This window comes from Nanorana parkeri, unplaced genomic scaffold (genome assembly GCF_000935625.1).
Source record: "Nanorana parkeri isolate BGI_ZX_2015 unplaced genomic scaffold, ASM93562v1 scaffold1111, whole genome shotgun sequence".
In the NCBI taxonomy this organism is placed as follows: Eukaryota; Metazoa; Chordata; class Amphibia; order Anura; family Dicroglossidae; genus Nanorana; species Nanorana parkeri.
In genome coordinates, this window is record NW_017307379.1 from 474,672 (window position 1) to 493,670 (window position 18,999).

At 43.4% G+C, this 18,999-nt stretch overlaps 1 protein-coding gene across 1 annotated transcript; it reads left to right on the forward strand.

Annotated features, from left to right (window-relative positions):
• The first annotated feature begins 228 nt into the window (after positions 1 to 228).
• On the forward strand, positions 229 to 17,640 carry STRA8 (stimulated by retinoic acid 8). The gene is made up of 9 exons (XM_018567885.1): positions 229 to 399; positions 4,651 to 4,726; positions 6,110 to 6,197; positions 9,769 to 9,930; positions 11,370 to 11,658; positions 12,020 to 12,145; positions 12,812 to 12,888; positions 14,180 to 14,186; positions 17,563 to 17,640. The coding sequence occupies exons 1-9, from the start codon at positions 229 to 231 to the stop codon at positions 17,638 to 17,640; spliced, it is 1,074 nt and encodes a 357-aa protein (XP_018423387.1).
• Positions 17,641 to 18,999: the final 1,359 nt, after the last annotated feature.

The window sequence follows — 18,999 nt, forward strand, 5'->3', positions numbered from 1 at the left end:
ATTCCCTTTAATATAAAATGAAAATATACAATCCAACAGGGATGGTGGGGGCCCCTGATAATGGGTACGGCAAGTGTGCAGACTCGGGAGCATAGCGATCTCACCAATAGAGTCCCTGAAAGATAGAAAAAAAACTGTCAACATTGTTAGTGTTGGGTGGACTCATCCTTTAATTGTGAGCATATGCACTCTTTAAACAGGTGTACGCGCAGCATGCTTGTTGTTTGAATGGACACGGCTGGTGAGGGCAGCAGCAAGAAGGGGAAACGTAGGAAAGATACAGGGAAGGCTCCAGCCAGGAGACGCCCGGCCCGGCCTCGGAAGCCCACTTCCGCCACTCGCCTCATCCAGCAGCTGCGTCAGATTGTGTTTCCTAGTCCTAATACGAAAGCCTCAAGGGTAGGTGGAGTCTAGGTAGTATCAGGTTAAAGACGATTAATATATCCTTAAAAACGTACTCTGTGTTACTCCACTCCTCCCTGCGCCCCTTCATGCACCAAATAAAAAAAAAAAAAATGTAAAGCATACATACTTTATTTCCAGGTGTCTGCCACTTGGTCATGTGACAGTGGCCCTTTTTTTCCAGCATCAGGTGATGTGCAGACTTGCTGCATAGAATGGCGTTCAGGTTGTGACATGTGAGAACTGCACTATGCAGCATTACACTGTGAGCGCAGGATGTGTGATAACACAAGCCAGGGGGGTTTGTCCATGACAGCTTGGGCTCACAGGAAGGGTTTGAATGAAGCTGGGCATTATTCACCCTGAAAACCAAAGGACATCTATAGAGCTGCAGCTAACAATTATTTTCAAAATCGATTAGTTAGCCGATTATTAGGTTCGATTAATCGGATAAACAATAAAATAAAGTTTAAAAAATGGCTCCAGTGATAGGACTACTAGTTTGTATTGAGGTTGTAGTCCATCACAAGAGCAAGCTAGGAGCAGTGGAAGTAAAAAAGAAAAAAGATAGAGTGGTGTGCAATATAGTGAAATGGAAAGTGTAAAATTATACAGCAATGAACGAGAATGGCACTGGCTATAGAGGACTACAAAACCCAGCAAAAGCACATTATACAGCGCAATGCAGAATACCGCCAGCTATAGAGGAATACAACAAATCGCAGCAATAGTACAGTGGGGAGGAGATGCTGCGCACAGCGTGTGGAGCTGTGAACAGGGCCAACTGATCGGAAGCCGATTAATCGATTATTGAAAAAGTTGACAACTTTTTCTATAATCGATTATGTCGATTAGTTGTTGCAGCCCTAGACATCTAGTGGTAGAAAGAAATGACTGCAGGGGAGGGGGCAGTGCCGGAGAGAAGGTAAGTATTGTAGGCAGGGCTACTTTTTTGCCATCCCATACTTCTGGAGGACTATCTAAAAACAAAAGTTGGGCTTTAAAGCAAATCTGTATTTTATTTTTTTTTGTCATCCATTGTGGGTCACAGAAATTCAGAAACAGTCGGGTAATACTGCTACCTTTAGGAGGTTGAGACACTAGCAAGCAGAAAAGTTATAACCCCTCCTCTAGCCAGATTGTCTCAGTTTTTTGCTTGGAGGTTGGACGCCTCTGCGGAAAGAAAGTCTAATTATTGCTTGTGGATTTTATTCTTTCGGTGACTTCAATCGACATTCTTTGCTACACTGCTGCTTAAGCTGGTCTCTGTATAGCGGCTATCTAAATCATCATTTCCCGTACCCGGACCCCGCTGAGCTGGACATGTGGGTCTAGCCTGTAATGTGGGCTTTGCGTTGTAGTGTGTTCCAGGAATTTGTGTTAGGTAGCCAAGAAGCAATTTCTGGGTCCAGAGCCATGGCATAGCGCAAGGTGTGACCTAGGGCTGCAACAACTAATCGACATAATCGATTATTGAAAAAGTTGTCAACTTTTTCAATCATTGATTAATCGGCTTCTGATTGGTTGGCCCTGTTAACAGCTTCACACACGCTCCGCGCCACACCTCCTCCCCACCTCGCGCTCGCCGCTGCCAGACCTGCCCGCATCCACGCTCCCCGCCCGCCCAAATCCACGATCGGCACAGGGACGCAGGGAGAAGAAGTAAGGAGGAGCAGGTGTGGGTGGATGACAGCCGCCGATAGACAGGCCCGATCTCAGAAACAAGTTGCTGGAAGACTGCTCAGGTAAGCCTGCACTTTCCCCCACATGGTGCTCTATAATGTATTGCTGGGATTTGTATTCCTCTATAGCTGATGGTACATTGTGCTGTATATTATACAGAGGACTACAAATCCCAGCAATACATTGTACACTGTATGTATAATGTATTGCTGGGATTTATTGTACTCCTATATCGCTGATGGTATTCTGCATTGCGCTGTATAGAGGACTACAAATCAAGGAATACCACCAGCTATAGAGGAGTACAACAAATCCCAGCAATAGTACATTATACAGCGGTGCAATGCTGAATACCACTAGCTATATAGGACTACAAAACCCAGCAATAGTACATTATACAGCGCAATGCAGAATACCGCCAGCTATAATGTACTATTGCTGGGATTTGTTGTATGCCTCTATAGCTGGTGGTATTCTGCGTTGTGCTGTATAACGTACTATTGCTGGGATTTGTATTCCTCTGTAACCGGTGCCATTCTGCAGTCATTGCTGTATAATTTTACACTTTTCATTCCACTATATTGCACACCACACTTTTTATTTTATTTTTTACTTCCGCCGCTCCAAGCTTCCTCCTGTGATGGACTGCAATCTCAATACAAACTAGAAGTCCATCACTGGAGCCAATTTTTAAAATGTATTTTATTTTATTTTTTATCCGAGTAATCGAACTTAATAATCGGCTAACTAATCGATTTTGAAAATAATCGTTAGCTGCAGCTCTAGTGTGACCCTCTCTCCAAAGACTTGCTTAGTGAATAAGGCTGTTCTGGCTGAAGCGCAGGGAGCTACCACCACTGACCCTTATCAAATGTCCCATCACTGCAGTAAGGGTTGAGGCTCAGGGAATGGGATTCTAGGTGGAGTGCTGCACTCACACTCACTCAGGAGTGCTCTCTTTCCCACCATTTAGCCTAGGGAAAGCACCATCCCATTGCTGCCCCTGAAATACCAGATGTGCACCATTCTGATGTTGTGGTACATCTTCATGCCTGCCTAACCTTGTAGGGTTACCTCTTGTGCACCCTACCTACCTAATTCAGAGAGGCTGACTTCATAGGGTTGCTACCAGTCTCAGGGGTGTTTTGGCTATCCCCTTGAGATATCACACTGTGAGACTTCTCACGTGTTGTTTTTTTTTAAATTATATATATATATCTCGCGGTGAGATGTGGTTGTCTGGCCAAGCAACCTTATTCATATTCTGGAACCTTCTTTCCCTGAATCCCAAGAGTGGGAAGGCTTGGTCCTTTTGCTGGCCTTATTCTGTGGACCTCTTCTTCTTTTTTTGTCCAATATTATCTCTGGGGACCTGTTTTTTCCCAGCGTTTTTGGTTGGTCCTATCAAGTTGTTTGATCTACTCTTCCTTATCAGGCAAATATGTTGTTCCAACTGGTTTGCTGTTTTTTTTAGTTCACAGCCTCTGGGCTCAGTGCCCCTTTTGGATTGGAGCCATTCCCCATGGCGGTGATCCTCTCTGTCCTAGTCTGAGCATCAGGTTGATCCTCTGTGGCCTTCCCTTGGTTGTTGGTAGACTCTTCTGTCTTGCAGGGGACTTCACCTCACCTGGTTCAGATTCTTGTGTTGGACTTTCTGGCTGTCCTATTTCAGACCGTTCCAAGTCTCTTCTTGTATCAGTGACTGTTACCCACCCCTCAGTTGGACTGCTTTTGGATGTTGCCACAGTTTCTGAATTTCTGTGTCCCTCAATGGACAATAAAGAAAACTGTTGTACTTAAGTCAGAAGAAATAATTGTATAATAATAATAGCCCGTTGATGGGAACAGGTCCCACACCACTGTTTTGTTGTTTTTTCTGGTCCCTGTGTATTGCTTTCTCACAAACCCGAGGCACGTTTGGTAGAGGAGGGGTTTAACAGGAGCTCGCTTACAACTTTTCTGGTTGCCAGTGTCCCAACCTCTTGAAGGTGGCAGTATAACCCAACTGTTTCTCGATTCCTGTGTCCCTTAATGGACTCATTCAAAAAATGTTTACGGTAAGTACGAAAATTTTATTTTTTCCCAGAGCAGGGAAACTGCAACAAGTTCACTTTAAAGGCGAACCCACCAACAGCCTATACTCAACTTTTGATTCCCTGCTGCTTTAGTATTTTTAGGTATAGGGAGCATGTGACTTATTGCTCTTCCAAGTCCTAAAAAGGCAACTTACACAGGCACCTGCAATGCACACCATCGGTAAGGTGTGTTGGGGTGCATTGCTGTAATATGTGCATTACCGGAGTGCAATAGTGTAAATGGGGCCTACATGTCTGTAGATGCAAAAGCAGCTAGAGGAAAGTCAGAAAGGCAACACAAAAGTATACCGTTTTTGATTTGGGTCTGAGTAGGATGCCCATATAACTGAGCATTTCTACACAGTCTGCTGTATTTTCATTTTTTTTGTAAAAAGATTCTAGATTCCCATTAAAGGAAATCTTCCAGCTTGGAAAGACTGATAACGTGATTCTGTCCTAGCTTGCTTGTTAACTGTCTCTTGTTTTTTAGCGTCAGGTGTTGCATCAGACCAGAACCTACATCCAGGAGCTTGAAAACACACTGGATTCCCTGCTGAAGATGAGAGGTGGGAAGTTGTCTTAACTCAAACAGGTTTAATGGCTAAAGACAGGATCCATTTACACTTGACGATTACTCTCTGAAGAAAACGCAGCAATAAAAAGCATTGTGGTCATCATTGTTTAACTGTGTCTGCTTTTTGTATTTGGGTCTGAGTGGAAAAAAGCTTGTCCATGACAATATTCTGCTTCTATATTTAGTGGTTAGCCATTACGCATAATGGAGTCCAGTTAAACAGTACCCCTATCCATAGTCCTACACGTCCTGCCCCTGTGTGGTAAGGCTGCTTCGTCATAAAAGTTCATTGAGCAAGTGTTGTCACCCAAAGACAGGAAGTGTGTTGCTGACCACCTCACTAAGTGAATATAAAAACCTGACAAATGAAAACGAATGCAGTCACAACATCCAAGTACTGGTAAGCTGCAATATATTATATTTTGTTCTTGGGTTTGCATACACTTTAAGATATGTTAAACCTTCCCAAACTGGAGCTGGGTGCTCTAAAGGCTTCAGACCTGCTTGAAGCTTGCTGTACACACTGTTCTTGTACAAGGCCTATGAATGCTTGCAGTGATTTTACTGATTTACACGGGGTCACATGGGTTTACCTGCATCTGTCTATAGGTGCCCATACACCTTACAATTATCTGCAGATTTTCTGTGGTCAGATGGAAAGAGTGCAACAGATTGGCCCAGGTGGGAGATTTATCCATCCACACAGTTTAGCGTAGATGGAGGAATCTGTTGCACTTTTTCCATCTGACCACTGAAAGTCTGCAGATAATCTATAGGTGTATGGCCAGCTTTAGTCAGCTTTAACAATACCAGATGCAACCTAAGTGTAGGCATTTTTAATTCTTTACTGAATCCATAGCGTCCGACTCCATGCAGCTTTTTGTAACAGTGTTGCAAATTTAAATAGATGACTGACGATTTGCACTGCTGGTTAGTTGACAGTGAAAGTGTCTTAAGCTGGCTACACACTGAGTGAATTGTGGCCGATTCAGTAGGAATCAGCTGTAATTGATCTGTTGGTGACCCTATTCCCTTGACAGAAGTCGATCATTAGAACATGTTGTAAAATCATCGGGCAAACGGTACTTGTAGCCAGTCAGCTGCAAGCACTGTTTGGGTATTCTGACAGTGGCCGGCATTGCTGTCAGAATACAAAGCACACCGCGGGAGATTCATTCATTCTCACTGTTTAGTGTGGGTGGAGGAATCTAATATTTGTTATTCAGGCTGAACAAAAAAATGTAACCATGTGTACCCTTCTCTAGTCTGTTTGCTTGTGGTGGTGAAGTGGAATAAGCTTTTCTTTTGTAGACTGGATGTAATGAGAAAAATTTGAATTCTCGCCTTTCCAATTCTTTGTAATGTTCCCTGGCAGGTCACTTTAAGGTGCTGGATAGTGGCTCCAGCAGTCTGGAGGACGTCAAGGAGGAATACATGCAGATGCATTTTGTTCAAGAGCAAGGGTATGAAATCACATTATTAGTGGAACCCAAAAGTCTGCTTGGTGACAAGTTTCCTTCCTCTTGCCTCCTGCAGCAGTGGGTGGGGACCCTCTTCTCCTCTTTTTCTAAATACCTGGCTGATTTCCAGAACAATGAGGAACAACAAAAGTTATGTACATTTCACCCAAGCAGACTGCTGTCCAGGGTTCCCCACCTGCAGCTCTTACAGGAGAGAACCTGAGGCAGGAAAATACCAGGCAAACTTCATATTTACCGTCTCATTTGTTTGTACTTCAAGCCATTGCCCGTTAAATAGACTTTGACTTCCTCACTTTTCCTCCTACAGTATATGGCTACTCTTACCTATGAAATTTTTGCCCTAGGGGATAAGTACATGGTACCCCATCCCAGATTGTATACGACAACACTATACACAAAATATATATATATATAATTACACAGGGCTTGAAAAATTTGATGGTGTCTCACCAGTCAGTCAAAAATTTCACCAGTCAGCATGACTGGACTATAGCATTGCAATTTATGTTAAAAAAAATTTGGGGACAGATGGAGCTTTCTTTTGGAGGTATATAATCACCACTGAGGAGGGGTTATTTTTTTTAACTATATAATGAAAAAAGTGCCATAAATGTTAAAAAAGTTTCCCTACGTTATGTTATAAAACATTTATTCTTACCCATATTTTTAGATTTGGAGCGGAGGGGGGGAATCCAGTCCCTCCCCTGTCACGGCTCTGTGCCGTGACAAGATCGAGAAGTGAGCGAACGCCGGTATATGTTCGCTCACCTCCCGATCTACTGAGCCGACCTGTGACAGTCTCATTCTCACAGGTCGGCTAGAACTATGAGGTGAGTGAAAAGCACCTTTTAGGCTGGGTTCCCACCTAGGTGATCGAATTATGCCACACGTTTTTACCCCGATTTGTGGTCCACGAAACGCGCATTGGATATGCACGGAAATACGCCCCAAAGAAGCTCCTGTACTTCTTTGGGCGTTTTTCAGCGCATTCCGACGCGTTGAAATATGCCCAGGTGGGAACCATGCCCATAGGAAATAATGGGATTTCACTTGCTGGGCGTTTTACAGCGCGTCGATCAGCACTGTAAAACGCCCAGGTGTGAACCCGGCATACTCTTTGGCCCGGGTATTGCCCCTCTGGTTTTAGCAGTGGTACTGGTCTTACTGGCTCCTGGTTGGCACATGTATGACCTTGAATACTCCTGATGAAGTGGAGTAATCTCTGGGAAACGAGTAGCGTACAATCTATCCAAAGATCACTCCGGTTCTTCTCTTTGTAATGCACTATATACGCATGAAGAATGGTTTTGACATGCATCCGTATTTCTGTCCATCAGAGTTGGATATTTCAGGGTGATAACAAGTTTGTTATATGTTAGAGCCAGCACCTTCAAGCATCACATTTATGTATTTTATATGCTGTTTTGATTTGTTTATATGTGAATAAAGATGACACATGTTTTACATGATTCATTGTTGATTGCTCATGTGGGTACCTGAAAAGTCCGTCTTTTGTATATCATGTTGTTGTATATGGCTACTCTTGTAAAACTGCCCCTTCCTTTCTTGACCAGTGGTCATTGATCCCCAGGCAAAATTTAGAAACATCAACATGTGTTGATTAACTTGACCGTATGGCTCATTAATATTCCTAAAATAACTTTTAGATTTTTTTGAGGATATACAGGCTTTTATTTGGAAACGATGTAAAAATTAGGTTTAAAGTTTTTTAAATGAATTTTAGTTTTCTTTCTCGTTGATTGAGGGACACGGAAGTCTTTCACCTTTTGGGTTATACTGCTAATTACAGGAGGCTTGGACACTGGTAAACAAACTATAGGCCAGCCTAGGATAACCCTTTCTACTGCCTGCCATCTTATCTCTTAATTAACATCCTGCCTCTTCGGGCAAGTTGGCTCACATCAACCATCAGGGTTGCTTTGGACTGGCCCAGGTGGATGTGGTACACTGACCTGCTAAGACTCCTGGTGGACATTCCATGGGCTCTGTCCCATTGTCCGGATCTTCTGTCTCAAGTACCCATTCCTGCTATGTTAAAAGCTGAGAAGCCTACCTCTCATAAGGTCTAACATCCGATGTGGAAAACGAACTACTTGGTGTGAGTTTTGGGGCTTCCACCCCAGAAATGTCAATGTAGGACATCTCTCTTTCCTAATGCTGGGTCTGTTCCAGACTCTCAATACTAGAGGTTTCTGTCTTGTTTCAGAGACTGTTGTCCTCTCACTCAGTGATTTAGACCTTTCTACAGGGAGTCTCCCATTTAGGTCCCCCCGCTTTTTCCTCTGTGTTTCCCTGAGATACAATTCTGGTTCTCTTTGTGGTTCAGAAACCCCCTTTTGAGTCCATTAGAGACATTCCTCACCCTCAAGGTAGTACTCCTTGTAGGCATCCCATCTGCAACGCAAATATCTACCGTAAATTGGTAGCCTTATCCTGCAGGGAAGTTTTTTTGGTTTTGGATAAGGACAAGGTGGTTTAGGTAGTTTCTGCATTTCAAGTCAACCGAGACATTGTTCTTCCATCCCTATCTCCGGCTTCAGTTGACCAAAAGTAAATTTCCCTCCACTGCTTGTATGTGGTTTGGGCTGTGAGGGCCTATCTTTCAGCCACGGCTTCTTCAGAAAGACAGATTCTCTGTTTTTTTTTTTCAAATGGTGCCCATAAGAGTGCACTGGCTTCTTGTTCCACCATCACCAGACAGACAAACATCCAAGTTGTAAGGATCAAGCCTTTCCTTTCAAGGTGCACTCTGCTAGATCTGTGAGAACTTCTTGACCTTTTCAGCATCAAACAGTTTCCCAGATTTGCTGGGCTGCCACATGGTCTTCTGTTCACACATTCTTTTAGATTCTACCAGGTAGACGTTGCAACCTCATCTGATGGCAGCTTCAGGTGTAAGATCCTTCAGGTAGTGCTTTAAGCTGCCGGCAATCCTGTTATTGTTTGGTTTTTTGTTTTGTTACGCCCGTGTTGCTCACCCAGCAATGGGATTACTTTTTGAGGTACTTGAAGATGAAAGAATTCCCGTGTCCCTTAATGGAAGAGAGAAAAAATAGGATTTTCGTACTCACTGTAAAATCCTTTTCTTGCAGTCCTTTTGAGAGTCATAGGCCCCTCCCCATCGTGTTGTCTTGATCATGCTCGCTGTACTGCTTTACTACAAAATTGAGGCATGCTTGTAGTAGGAGGGGCTATCCTGGGCTGGCCTGCTGTTTTCTGTTTGACAATGTCTGTCTAATCCTCCTGTAAGCACCAGTATAACCTAAAGGTTAAAGACTTTCTGCTTCTCTTAACGAACTCCCAGAATAGGACTTTACAGTGAGTACAAGAATCCAGTTGTGCGCTCCTTCCTTCTTTTTTTTTTTTCATCATGTGATTGTTAAGAAATCTGACTTTATTTTTTAGTGGTCAGTAACAGACATGATTCAGCACCCAGAGTGTTGGCTCAGAAAGGGATTAAAAAATAATGTACATTAGGAAGTTATTTTGCTGAGTCTCTCATTGTCTGTAATACCTGCTGTTTAACTATTAGGGGCATTCTTCCCAACACTGCGGTGGCATCTGACAGTGAGCCTATGTATTGGCATCTCCAGTCGGATTTAGAAGTGGGACTGGGAGAAGCGGTGGAAGAATTGATAATTGACTCGCAGATCCCGGAGCCCCCATCTTCTCCAGATCTTATTGAATTCGAAAGGTAAAATTTCTCTAAAATATGTCAAAATTAGTGCTAGGTGGAAGGTTCTACCTTCCCAGTCACTTGATCAGTCCCAGTGTTCTAAGAAGCAGCACATGCCCACCACCCCTTTGGACATACAACTTCTATACCAACCATTTAAGTACTCCTTGTAGCCATCCCTTGAGTGCAGTAGATCTACTGATATTGCTGAGGAAGGACAGTAGATCTACTGATATTGCTGAGGAAGGGCAGTAAATCTACTGATATTGCTGAGGAAGGGCATTAAATCTAATGATATTGGTGAGGGGAATTAAATCTAATGATATTGCTTAGGAAGGGCAATACATCTAATGCTATTGCTGAGGAAGGGCTGTAAATATAATGATATTGCTGAGGAAGGGCAGTAAATCTAATGATATTGCTGAGGAAGGGCAGTAAATCTACTGATATTGCTGAGGAAGGGCAGTAATCTACTGATATTGCTGGGGTTGCCCTAGGCTAGGCAACTGGCTGCCTGTATTTGAAGCTTAATGTGAACCTGTGTCCAGACTATGGACCTGCAGGTATTCGCCTTGTTCCCTGTCCCAGAGCACCTGCTCTTTATCTACATCAGAAATAGGAAGGCTGCTGAATCACTACTGGTAGGGAAGGAAGGGTGAACTGCGTTGCTGGGAGGAGGAGCTAAGCTGTTGAGTCAACAGTATACGGCGAGCATCAGCTCACGTTATACTGAGACGCCGCAGCCGGGACGGATCCCGACATTACTGTTGAGATCCACCCAGCTGCGGGATTGACAGCTGGCTCTGCCTATCTAGAGGAAGAGCCAGCTATGCCTGCCCCCTGTCCGTTCCGCCAGTCAGCGCTGGAGGATCGGACAGGGAAGGGGGAATCCCTGCAGGGATAGATGGAGAAGTGAGAGAGCGACGCTATGTGTTCGCTCACTTCCCGATCTACTGAGCCGACCTGTGACAGTTTCATTGTCACAGGTCGGCTCAGATTATGAGGCTGAATGATTTTTCACTCGCCTCATAGTTCTCCTTTTAAGGCTTATTTGCTGCTTTGTTAAGGCTGACTAAATTCTTGAATGTCTATAGTCAAGTTTATTTTTAGCTCCATGCAAACTTGGGAGAGTCAGTGAGCCAATCACAGAAGCATGGGGATTCTGGAAAATGTTAGGGTTAGCTTACTTTCAATGCTGGCCATACATGGGGAAGATTTCATGCAGTGTTGACCACATTGCCTTGATCCATATGAATGTTTTTGTGATCAAGTGGTTAAAATTCCTGAAAAATGTCCTCTGTGTCAGCCTTAGACGGTAAGGATGATAGCTGCACAGGTCAATTGTTTTGAAACCCCCTCACACAGAATTGCTGTGCCAGTCTGCAACTCCAAAAGCTATGACAAAGCTTTTTTGTTATGTCAATCGTCTGATGAGGATAACTCTGCTTCCATCACAGGTACCTGTATTTCTATAGGCAGACAATGGATATGCTGACAGAGAGCCATGTGGTTTCCCCAGAGCAGATTGCAGAACCCGTGGTGTCCAAAGCTATCGCTAACTTGTGGCAAGATCTTAAGCGGGAAGGTGATGCCAGTATCTGTCATTATGGTGTCCCCCAGGCTCAGAGTACACCCTGCTTCTTCACATTACCATCTGACTCAGGCTGCACTGACGGATGTGCAAAAGACAACTCGACAGGGAGCCAAGAGGCCTCGAGCTCCTTCCTGTCCTCTACCCCAGAAGAGGTAAGTTACATCATCCTTATAATCTTGCAGTGATGTGTCCTGGCAGTTGTAGTGACTTTATTTTGTGAGAGTTTAAAGGGGATTATTTCAGATCTGTGTATGTCATTATATAATGTATTATAAACAATAGACTTTTTTAAATTACATATGGGGGTTTTACCTTCTTTTTTTTTTTTTTTTTTTTTTTTTTTTTCTTTTTTTTCTTCTCGGTGCTTTTTTTCTCATGGATATGCTGACAGAGAGCCATGTGGTTTCCCCAGAGCAGATTGCAGAACCCGTGGTGTCCAAAGCTATCGCTAACTTGTGGCAAGATCTTAAGCGGGAAGGTGATGCCAGTATCTGTCATTATGGTGTCCCCCAGGCTCAGAGTACACCCTGCTTCTTCACATTACCATCTGACTCAGGCTGCACTGACGGATGTGCAAAAGACAACTCGACAGGGAGCCAAGAGGCCTCGAGCTCCTTCCTGTCCTCTACCCCAGAAGAGGTAAGTTACATCATCCTTATAATCTTGCAGTGATGTGTCCTGGCAGTTGTAGTGACTTTATTTTGTGAGAGTTTAAAGGGGATTATTTCAGATCTGTGTATGTCATTATATAATGTATTATAAACAATAGACTTTTTTAAATTACATATGGGGGTTTTACCTTCTTTTTTTTTTTTTTTTTTTTTACACTTTGTTGCATCTCAGTGCTGCTGATCTCCTGCAGCCTTTTTTGCCCCAATTCCGGTCTACACTCCAGTGATGGCTGCATGACATTTCTCAAAGCGGGTATCCTGATGTTGACAACAGTGGACCATTAGCATACACCGATACCAAGTACAGTACTCGGTACATGTACAGATACTTTTCGCGCTCCAAGACTAGACTAGAGAAAAATTCCAAAGTTAGGCGGCTGCTGTCATTAGTAAGGAGCACACGGAGCTCCTGGGATTTGTACATCTCTGTTTTAATGTATGATAATGTTTTTATAAATAAAGGGATGCACCAATACTAGTTTTGCAAGTACAAGTACTGATACTCGCCCAAGTACTCACAGATACAAGTACTGATACATTTTTACCGATGTATATCCCTATTAAGGTGTTTAGTAGTATCCAACCATTTAGTGGAGCCATCTTGAACGTCACTTTCTTTATTTTCTGGCACCAGATTCTGTTTGAAGATGCTTTTGATGTGGCTGCAGGTTTCCTGGACCCTGGGGCTTTCCACAGCACTTCCAGCCCCAGGTATAGAACCTATATAGTTTGCCTTTTATGTTTGTTTTTCTGTTAGATGTAATTTAGTTGCCTTTAAAGGGCCTTTTTTTGTTCTGGAAATGTTTGCCAAAAAAATTGTAAAGTGTCACACAAAGGGTGACATCAGTTTTCAGAGCCTGCAGGTCTATGGGCTCTGTGCCCCGCCTAAGCAGGAAAAATCCCCTTTTCAGTATATTTGCTATCATGCCTCACTGTATACAGTTTTGTTATTTATTTTTTTTGTTAATGTGTTGCAAATGTTTTACCTGGAAATTCTGCCAGTAATAGCACTTCCTGTTGCAGGCTGGCAATGCTTTTGTTGCCTATCAGGTCTGCAGGAGGCATGGGCCGACCTGATGGGCAGACCAAAAGCTAACTGAAGCAACACGCATACCAGACTGACAACAGGAATTTCTGTTACTGGCAGGATCGTACAGATTCACAAAACTGGATGTTTGTCACGATGCCAAACGTACTGAAAAATAGGTCCATGGTTTCCATACACTTTAATGAGTCGAAGACAATATGCAGATTGCAGACACACGTAGAAGCCAATTACAAATAATTGTCACTGCTCTGAAATCTCATTGCTGTTATTACACATTTCATTTGTTGCTCTTTGCTCTGTCCTATCACACGTGTATCACGCCTGTATAACTTTTTTTGCCTTTCCGAAGCTGTTCACGTGTACCATCCCCTTGTGAAAGCCCTGAAGGAAATCATTCTCTGTACCAGCAAATATATGACTTTCTGAGGTCCAGCTTGTCATCTTACACCCAGGTACAAAAATGATTCTAAGTTTTATATACCTTTACTGGTAAAGTGTGGGGGGGTTTTTTTAGATTTTATTTTGCATTTCTTTAAATATTTACAATTGTATAAATGTTTTTGTTTTTCAATTATTTGTATGTAGTTTTTATCTTACAGGTAAACATTTATTTCCATGCTTGGCTCTCCTTATAAGTAAAAACTACATACAACATCCATCCATCGAAGGACACGGGAAGTCTAAAACCATAAAGTTATACTGCAGCAGGAGGACTGGACACTTACAAACAAGAATAAGCTATAGGCCAGTCCAGGGTACAACCTTCCCCTACTACCATCATGCTCCAGATTTTTCCCAGTGCTCTAAAGCAGTGGTTCTCAACTCGTGGGTCGCGACCCAAAAGTGGGTCGCGACACAGGGTTGAGAACCACTGCTCTAAAGGATAGACGTCTTTTCGTCAGCACTGCTGCTGTTAAGACTATCCTTTGACTTATTTCATTATGATCCATTTAGGTACACAGTAAGTCTTTAACCTTCAGGTTCTACTGCTGCCTACAGGAGGATTGGACATACAAACAAAAAAACTTCTGTGTCCTACGAAGAAATGCCGTTATTCTTCAGTTCTGCTGTGTTAAAGACCAACCTAGCACCTTTTCTACTTTGATTTTTATTTTCCCTAATCAAGACTCTTCTCTGCATTGCTGCTGGAGCAGTCATCCTCAGCCCGGCTTTTTGGAGTACCGTATCCAGACCCTGCTGGAATGGACATTGCAGGAATAGCCTGGGAAATACCTTCAGTCACTGGGTTCCATGTTAGAGCTGAGCTCCAGGTCCAGAAACACTGGCACTGCTGCTGTGCTTGTCCTGTCTCTGAAGACACACTTAGTGAGTAGGTCGGTCGGCGCTGAGCGTCGGGACATTTCTCATTTTTATTGGTCACTGGGAGACATGTTTCGCAGTTTCCTGCTGATTTTGCAGTGGATGGGGTTAATGCTGTGGGACTAACAACTGTTGTCATTTGCTGCTGCTCCTGCTTGCAAAGTGGCACATGATCTTTCATCCATTCTGCTGCCTGCCTACAATGACTTTGGTCATTTCCAGCCATCTGATCCTTGGGTCACTGACCCTCACCTGCTTACCCTGAGCCTATACGTTGCCTAACCACACTGCAGCCTCAACATGTCTGATTCTATACACTTTTTCACTATGGAGATTGCACACACCCTAAAAAGTTGTTTGATTCCCCTCTAAACACTTACTGGCTTCTGTCTGTTTTGTGAGGATTTTGTTCTGAAATGGCGTATTCCCACAGCAGATCCGCCCATGTCTCACCTTAACAAGGCGACTACCATACTGGTTGAGGATTCACCTGAAACTTTTCCTCACTTTCTCTTCTTCAAGATTGAGGTCAAGGGCATTCTGCAGACCCTGTTTGCTTCTGAATGGCCTTGATGGATATGGTAGGCTGACCTGGTATGACTTCTAGCAGAGTCTCTTTGGACCCTGCCAGACTGTATAGATCTACTGAACTATCTTTTTATCAAACAATTCATCCCCACACAGCCACCTCCTCATGTATCACTTTCCCCTCCCTCTTAGATAGTAAGCCATCATGGGCAGAGCCCTCCTTACCATTATGTCTTGAATTGTATTGTAATTATAATGTCTTCCCTATGTTGTAGTGCTGTTGGCACTATATAAATCCTGTATAAAATTAATACTGATTTTCCATCCTTCTTCACTGTCGCTGGCTTTACTGGCATGGTTGTTTAAACCCATCTTGCACAATGAGACCTGATACGAGTCAGGGAAGTTACTCAGCTGACTTGGAAGTGATCCACATGTGTTCCACAAGACACTAGCAGGATCAAATCCTTTTTCTTGTACAAAGGACTTCTGATGAATGAATCCAGAATTCTCTGGAATACAAAGCACAACCACACATCCTGTGAAGCACAAGCAAAGCCTCTTCAAAAGCAGAGATGACCTCTCGGGTAATGACAGCTTTGATTGGCAGTCTTCACAATGTTGTACCTGATAAATCCATCACCTTTCCTTTGCTGCAGCGGCTTGCATACATATCTGTGGGCCTTCAGAGCACCCCTTCTTTTACAGAGGGATATTTACATTTCATGAAGTCCCCCTACCTGTCTTTAAAGATGCAAAGGGTGGGGAAGGAGGTTTTTGTTTTTTTATTGCTGCCTATGTTCCTTTTGGGGAGATTTCACATCAGGTCAGTAAGTCATGGCTAATATTGTAAACGAGGACACAGACAAAAACCCATTTTTAGTAGACTGCGGAAGGGTTAGAGGGCCGGAACACACTTTTTGGCCGTAATAGCGGTGCATCCATGATTTCCCTCCTCCCCGCTGGGTGCTGCTCTGTGCCCCAGCAGGGAGGAAAGAAACCTCACAGGAGGCCGAGCGCTGTGGGAGGGGAGCGTTGTGAGCGGTTGGCGTCTCCCTCCCGCACCACTCAGCCTCCTGTCACAAATCGGGAGAGCGGTGTGTGGGCAGAGACAGCCAGCCCTGTCACATGAGGCTAAGCTCCACTCGCTCAGCCTCCTGTGACAGCGTGTCAGGAAGGAGATTGGTACAAACACTTGGTAATCAGTGATCGCTGAGTGTTTGTAAATAATTGAGGACAGAGTATATTTACTATATCCCCAATTATGAATGAATGGGAAGTGATCTACATCACCTCCTGTTCATTCATGATTGTGGTTATAGTAAACATACAATGTTCTCAAGTTATGAATGAACAAGAGCACTCAGTATAGAGGATTCCTGTTCATTCATAACAGGGGCTGCAGAGAAAAAAGATTGAGGACTCTGTGTCCTCAATCTCTTTTTTATTTTAAACTTCCCCGAAGCCCCTAAAAGTAAAAAATTAAAATATTTTTAAAACATTTGAAAAAGTTAGAATAAAACAACATTTTCGGTTTCGGGCTGACCGAACTTTTTCATTTTGGCTTTGAATTTTTCATCTCGGTGTACCTCTAGTTTTAAAGGAGAACTATGGAGTTAGGGCTTTTCCCCATAGTTCTCCTTAGGGTAACGGGAGGACACAAACTAGCGTCCTCCCTCACCCAAGCTCAGTATACCGCGAGCTGCTGCTCGCGGTATAAAAGACGCTGAAGTGGATCCCGACAATTATGTCTAGATCCGCCCAGCTGCGTGACTGACAGCTGGCTCTGCCTATCCAGAGGCAGAGCCAGCTGTACCCACCCCTCCCCCGTCCGTTCCGCCAGTCAGCGCTATCGGAGCGGGGAGGGGGGAATCCAACCCCTCCCGTGTTACGGCAGAGAGCCGTGACAGGATAGAGAGGTGAGCGAACGCCCGTATGTGTTCGCTCACCTCCTGATCTACTGAGCCGACCTGTGACAGTCTCATTGTCACAGGTCAGCTAGAACTATGAGGTGAGTGAAAAGCACTTACCTCATAGTTTTCCTTTAACCATTCCACACTCTATCCAAAACTAAAAAATACAAAATTCGCTGGAGGTCTTATCCAGTTGCAGTAAGGCGTGGTAGAAAACATGCGCACCACCTGAGAGTTGCAGTGCCATTCATTTTGAATGCTGTTCCAGCACATATTAAGACAGTTGATAACATGCAGCGGAAGTCCCTTGTCAGCTACTGCTGCCTACAACAAGGAACCGGCCATTTGTTGTGCGTTGCATTAAAAATAAAGGGTCATGCAATTTTTTCATAATGAATTGATTGCCATAACTCGATGCATGTTAACAACACACATGCAGTAATGCACCACAATGGACTGCACAGGACTGGATTCAGCCTTAGGATGTTTAAGATGCATTATTGCTGGAGTGGAGTTGCCTTTAGCATTTCTAATGTTCACACGTGACCTACGTATAATGCGTGTTTCCTTTTCCAGACATCTGCCCCACAGTTCGATTATGAGACGGTTCTCCTGAGATGTACTGAAACCTTCGACGATGAGGAGGACCTGTGAATATTTTAAGAGCTGCACTGAGAGCCGTCTTTTCAGCACTTTTGCCGACAGGAAAGAGAATCGTCCAAACAGCCCCCGTGTTTCTGGCCTGGATGAAAGCTCGCTGTCAGATGTCTCATGCCAACTGCGTGTCAAAAATTTCCAACAAAACTTTTTCCATCTGGCTGGCTGTTGGAGCAGAAATCATTTAAGTTACACCTTGTGCAGAACTGCTGTCTGCTAAACACCGCGAACAATCGCTCTTTCCTTTTAAACCTGATTGGTCAGGTGTAAGGCCTGCTGACCTATATGTGTAGCTATGTTCGAGCGTATTACCTTGTTTCATCTTTATTCTCAGAGATTACAAGGAAAGCCAGATGTCAGGTATTCCATGCCCCTAGTAAGTTGCTTCACCTCCCAAAACAACACCCTTTTCAGTGCCTATTTTATGTCAGAGTGCCTTAGCGATGTCACATGATCCATGCAAACTGGCCGTATGTATGCAGCTTTTTCCACTCAACTTGTTTTCTGGAAGACTGTGACTGCCTGGGATTTGGTCTCCTCTTTTTGTTCTTCTATGCAGGTGAAAAACAAAACAATGTTTTTTTCCAATTTTTAAAGTGTATGCATAGCCAAAACCTTTTGTAGTTTTGAATTTCATAGGTTACGGGGTTATTTTTTTTAATTTTTTTCATTGTGTCCCATTCAAAGATTCCCCTTAACATCCTGTTCTGGAGACTCAACAGGAAGTAAGAGTATATCTCCAGCATGAAGGAAAAGCCCCTCTTAGAGATTTGTTACTGGAGCAGATGTCCCCATTGGAAGGTGTACCCTCTATTCCTGTTCTGGTGACAGCTATAACGGTTTTTGGCTTCACCTTCTCTCTGTGACAATGGTCGCCAGGACAAGGAAGGCAAATCTCTCCAGAGAAGACACTGACCGGAATACAATCCTAACTCCCTCCAAAATCAAGTTTTGGCTAAACATACACTTTGAAGGAGCTTCTTTAGGTCTGTGACCAAAATATGTTCCGACCAGAAATGTTTTTGCCTTAAGTGATACTTATTTATGTTAGAAATGTAGAATAAAGTTTTAAAAAGTTTTGGTTGATTAAAAAAAATATTTATAAGACTATAAACAAACAGATGTTTTAAAGTATTTATAGACATGCTGTGTATTTAAAATGGTATTTAAACATTCCTTCTTCATTATTGTTTTCTCTGAGAGGGAAGGAGGGCGTTTTTGAACTGCTGTGCAGAACCGTTTCATGGACGTTCAATAAAAGTGTTCATATTCTGGACGTGTGGGTAAGGTGTGTGTTTTATAATGTACAAGGACTACATGTGCTCTATTTGTGTTACGTGGGGTGTCCCTGTAAGA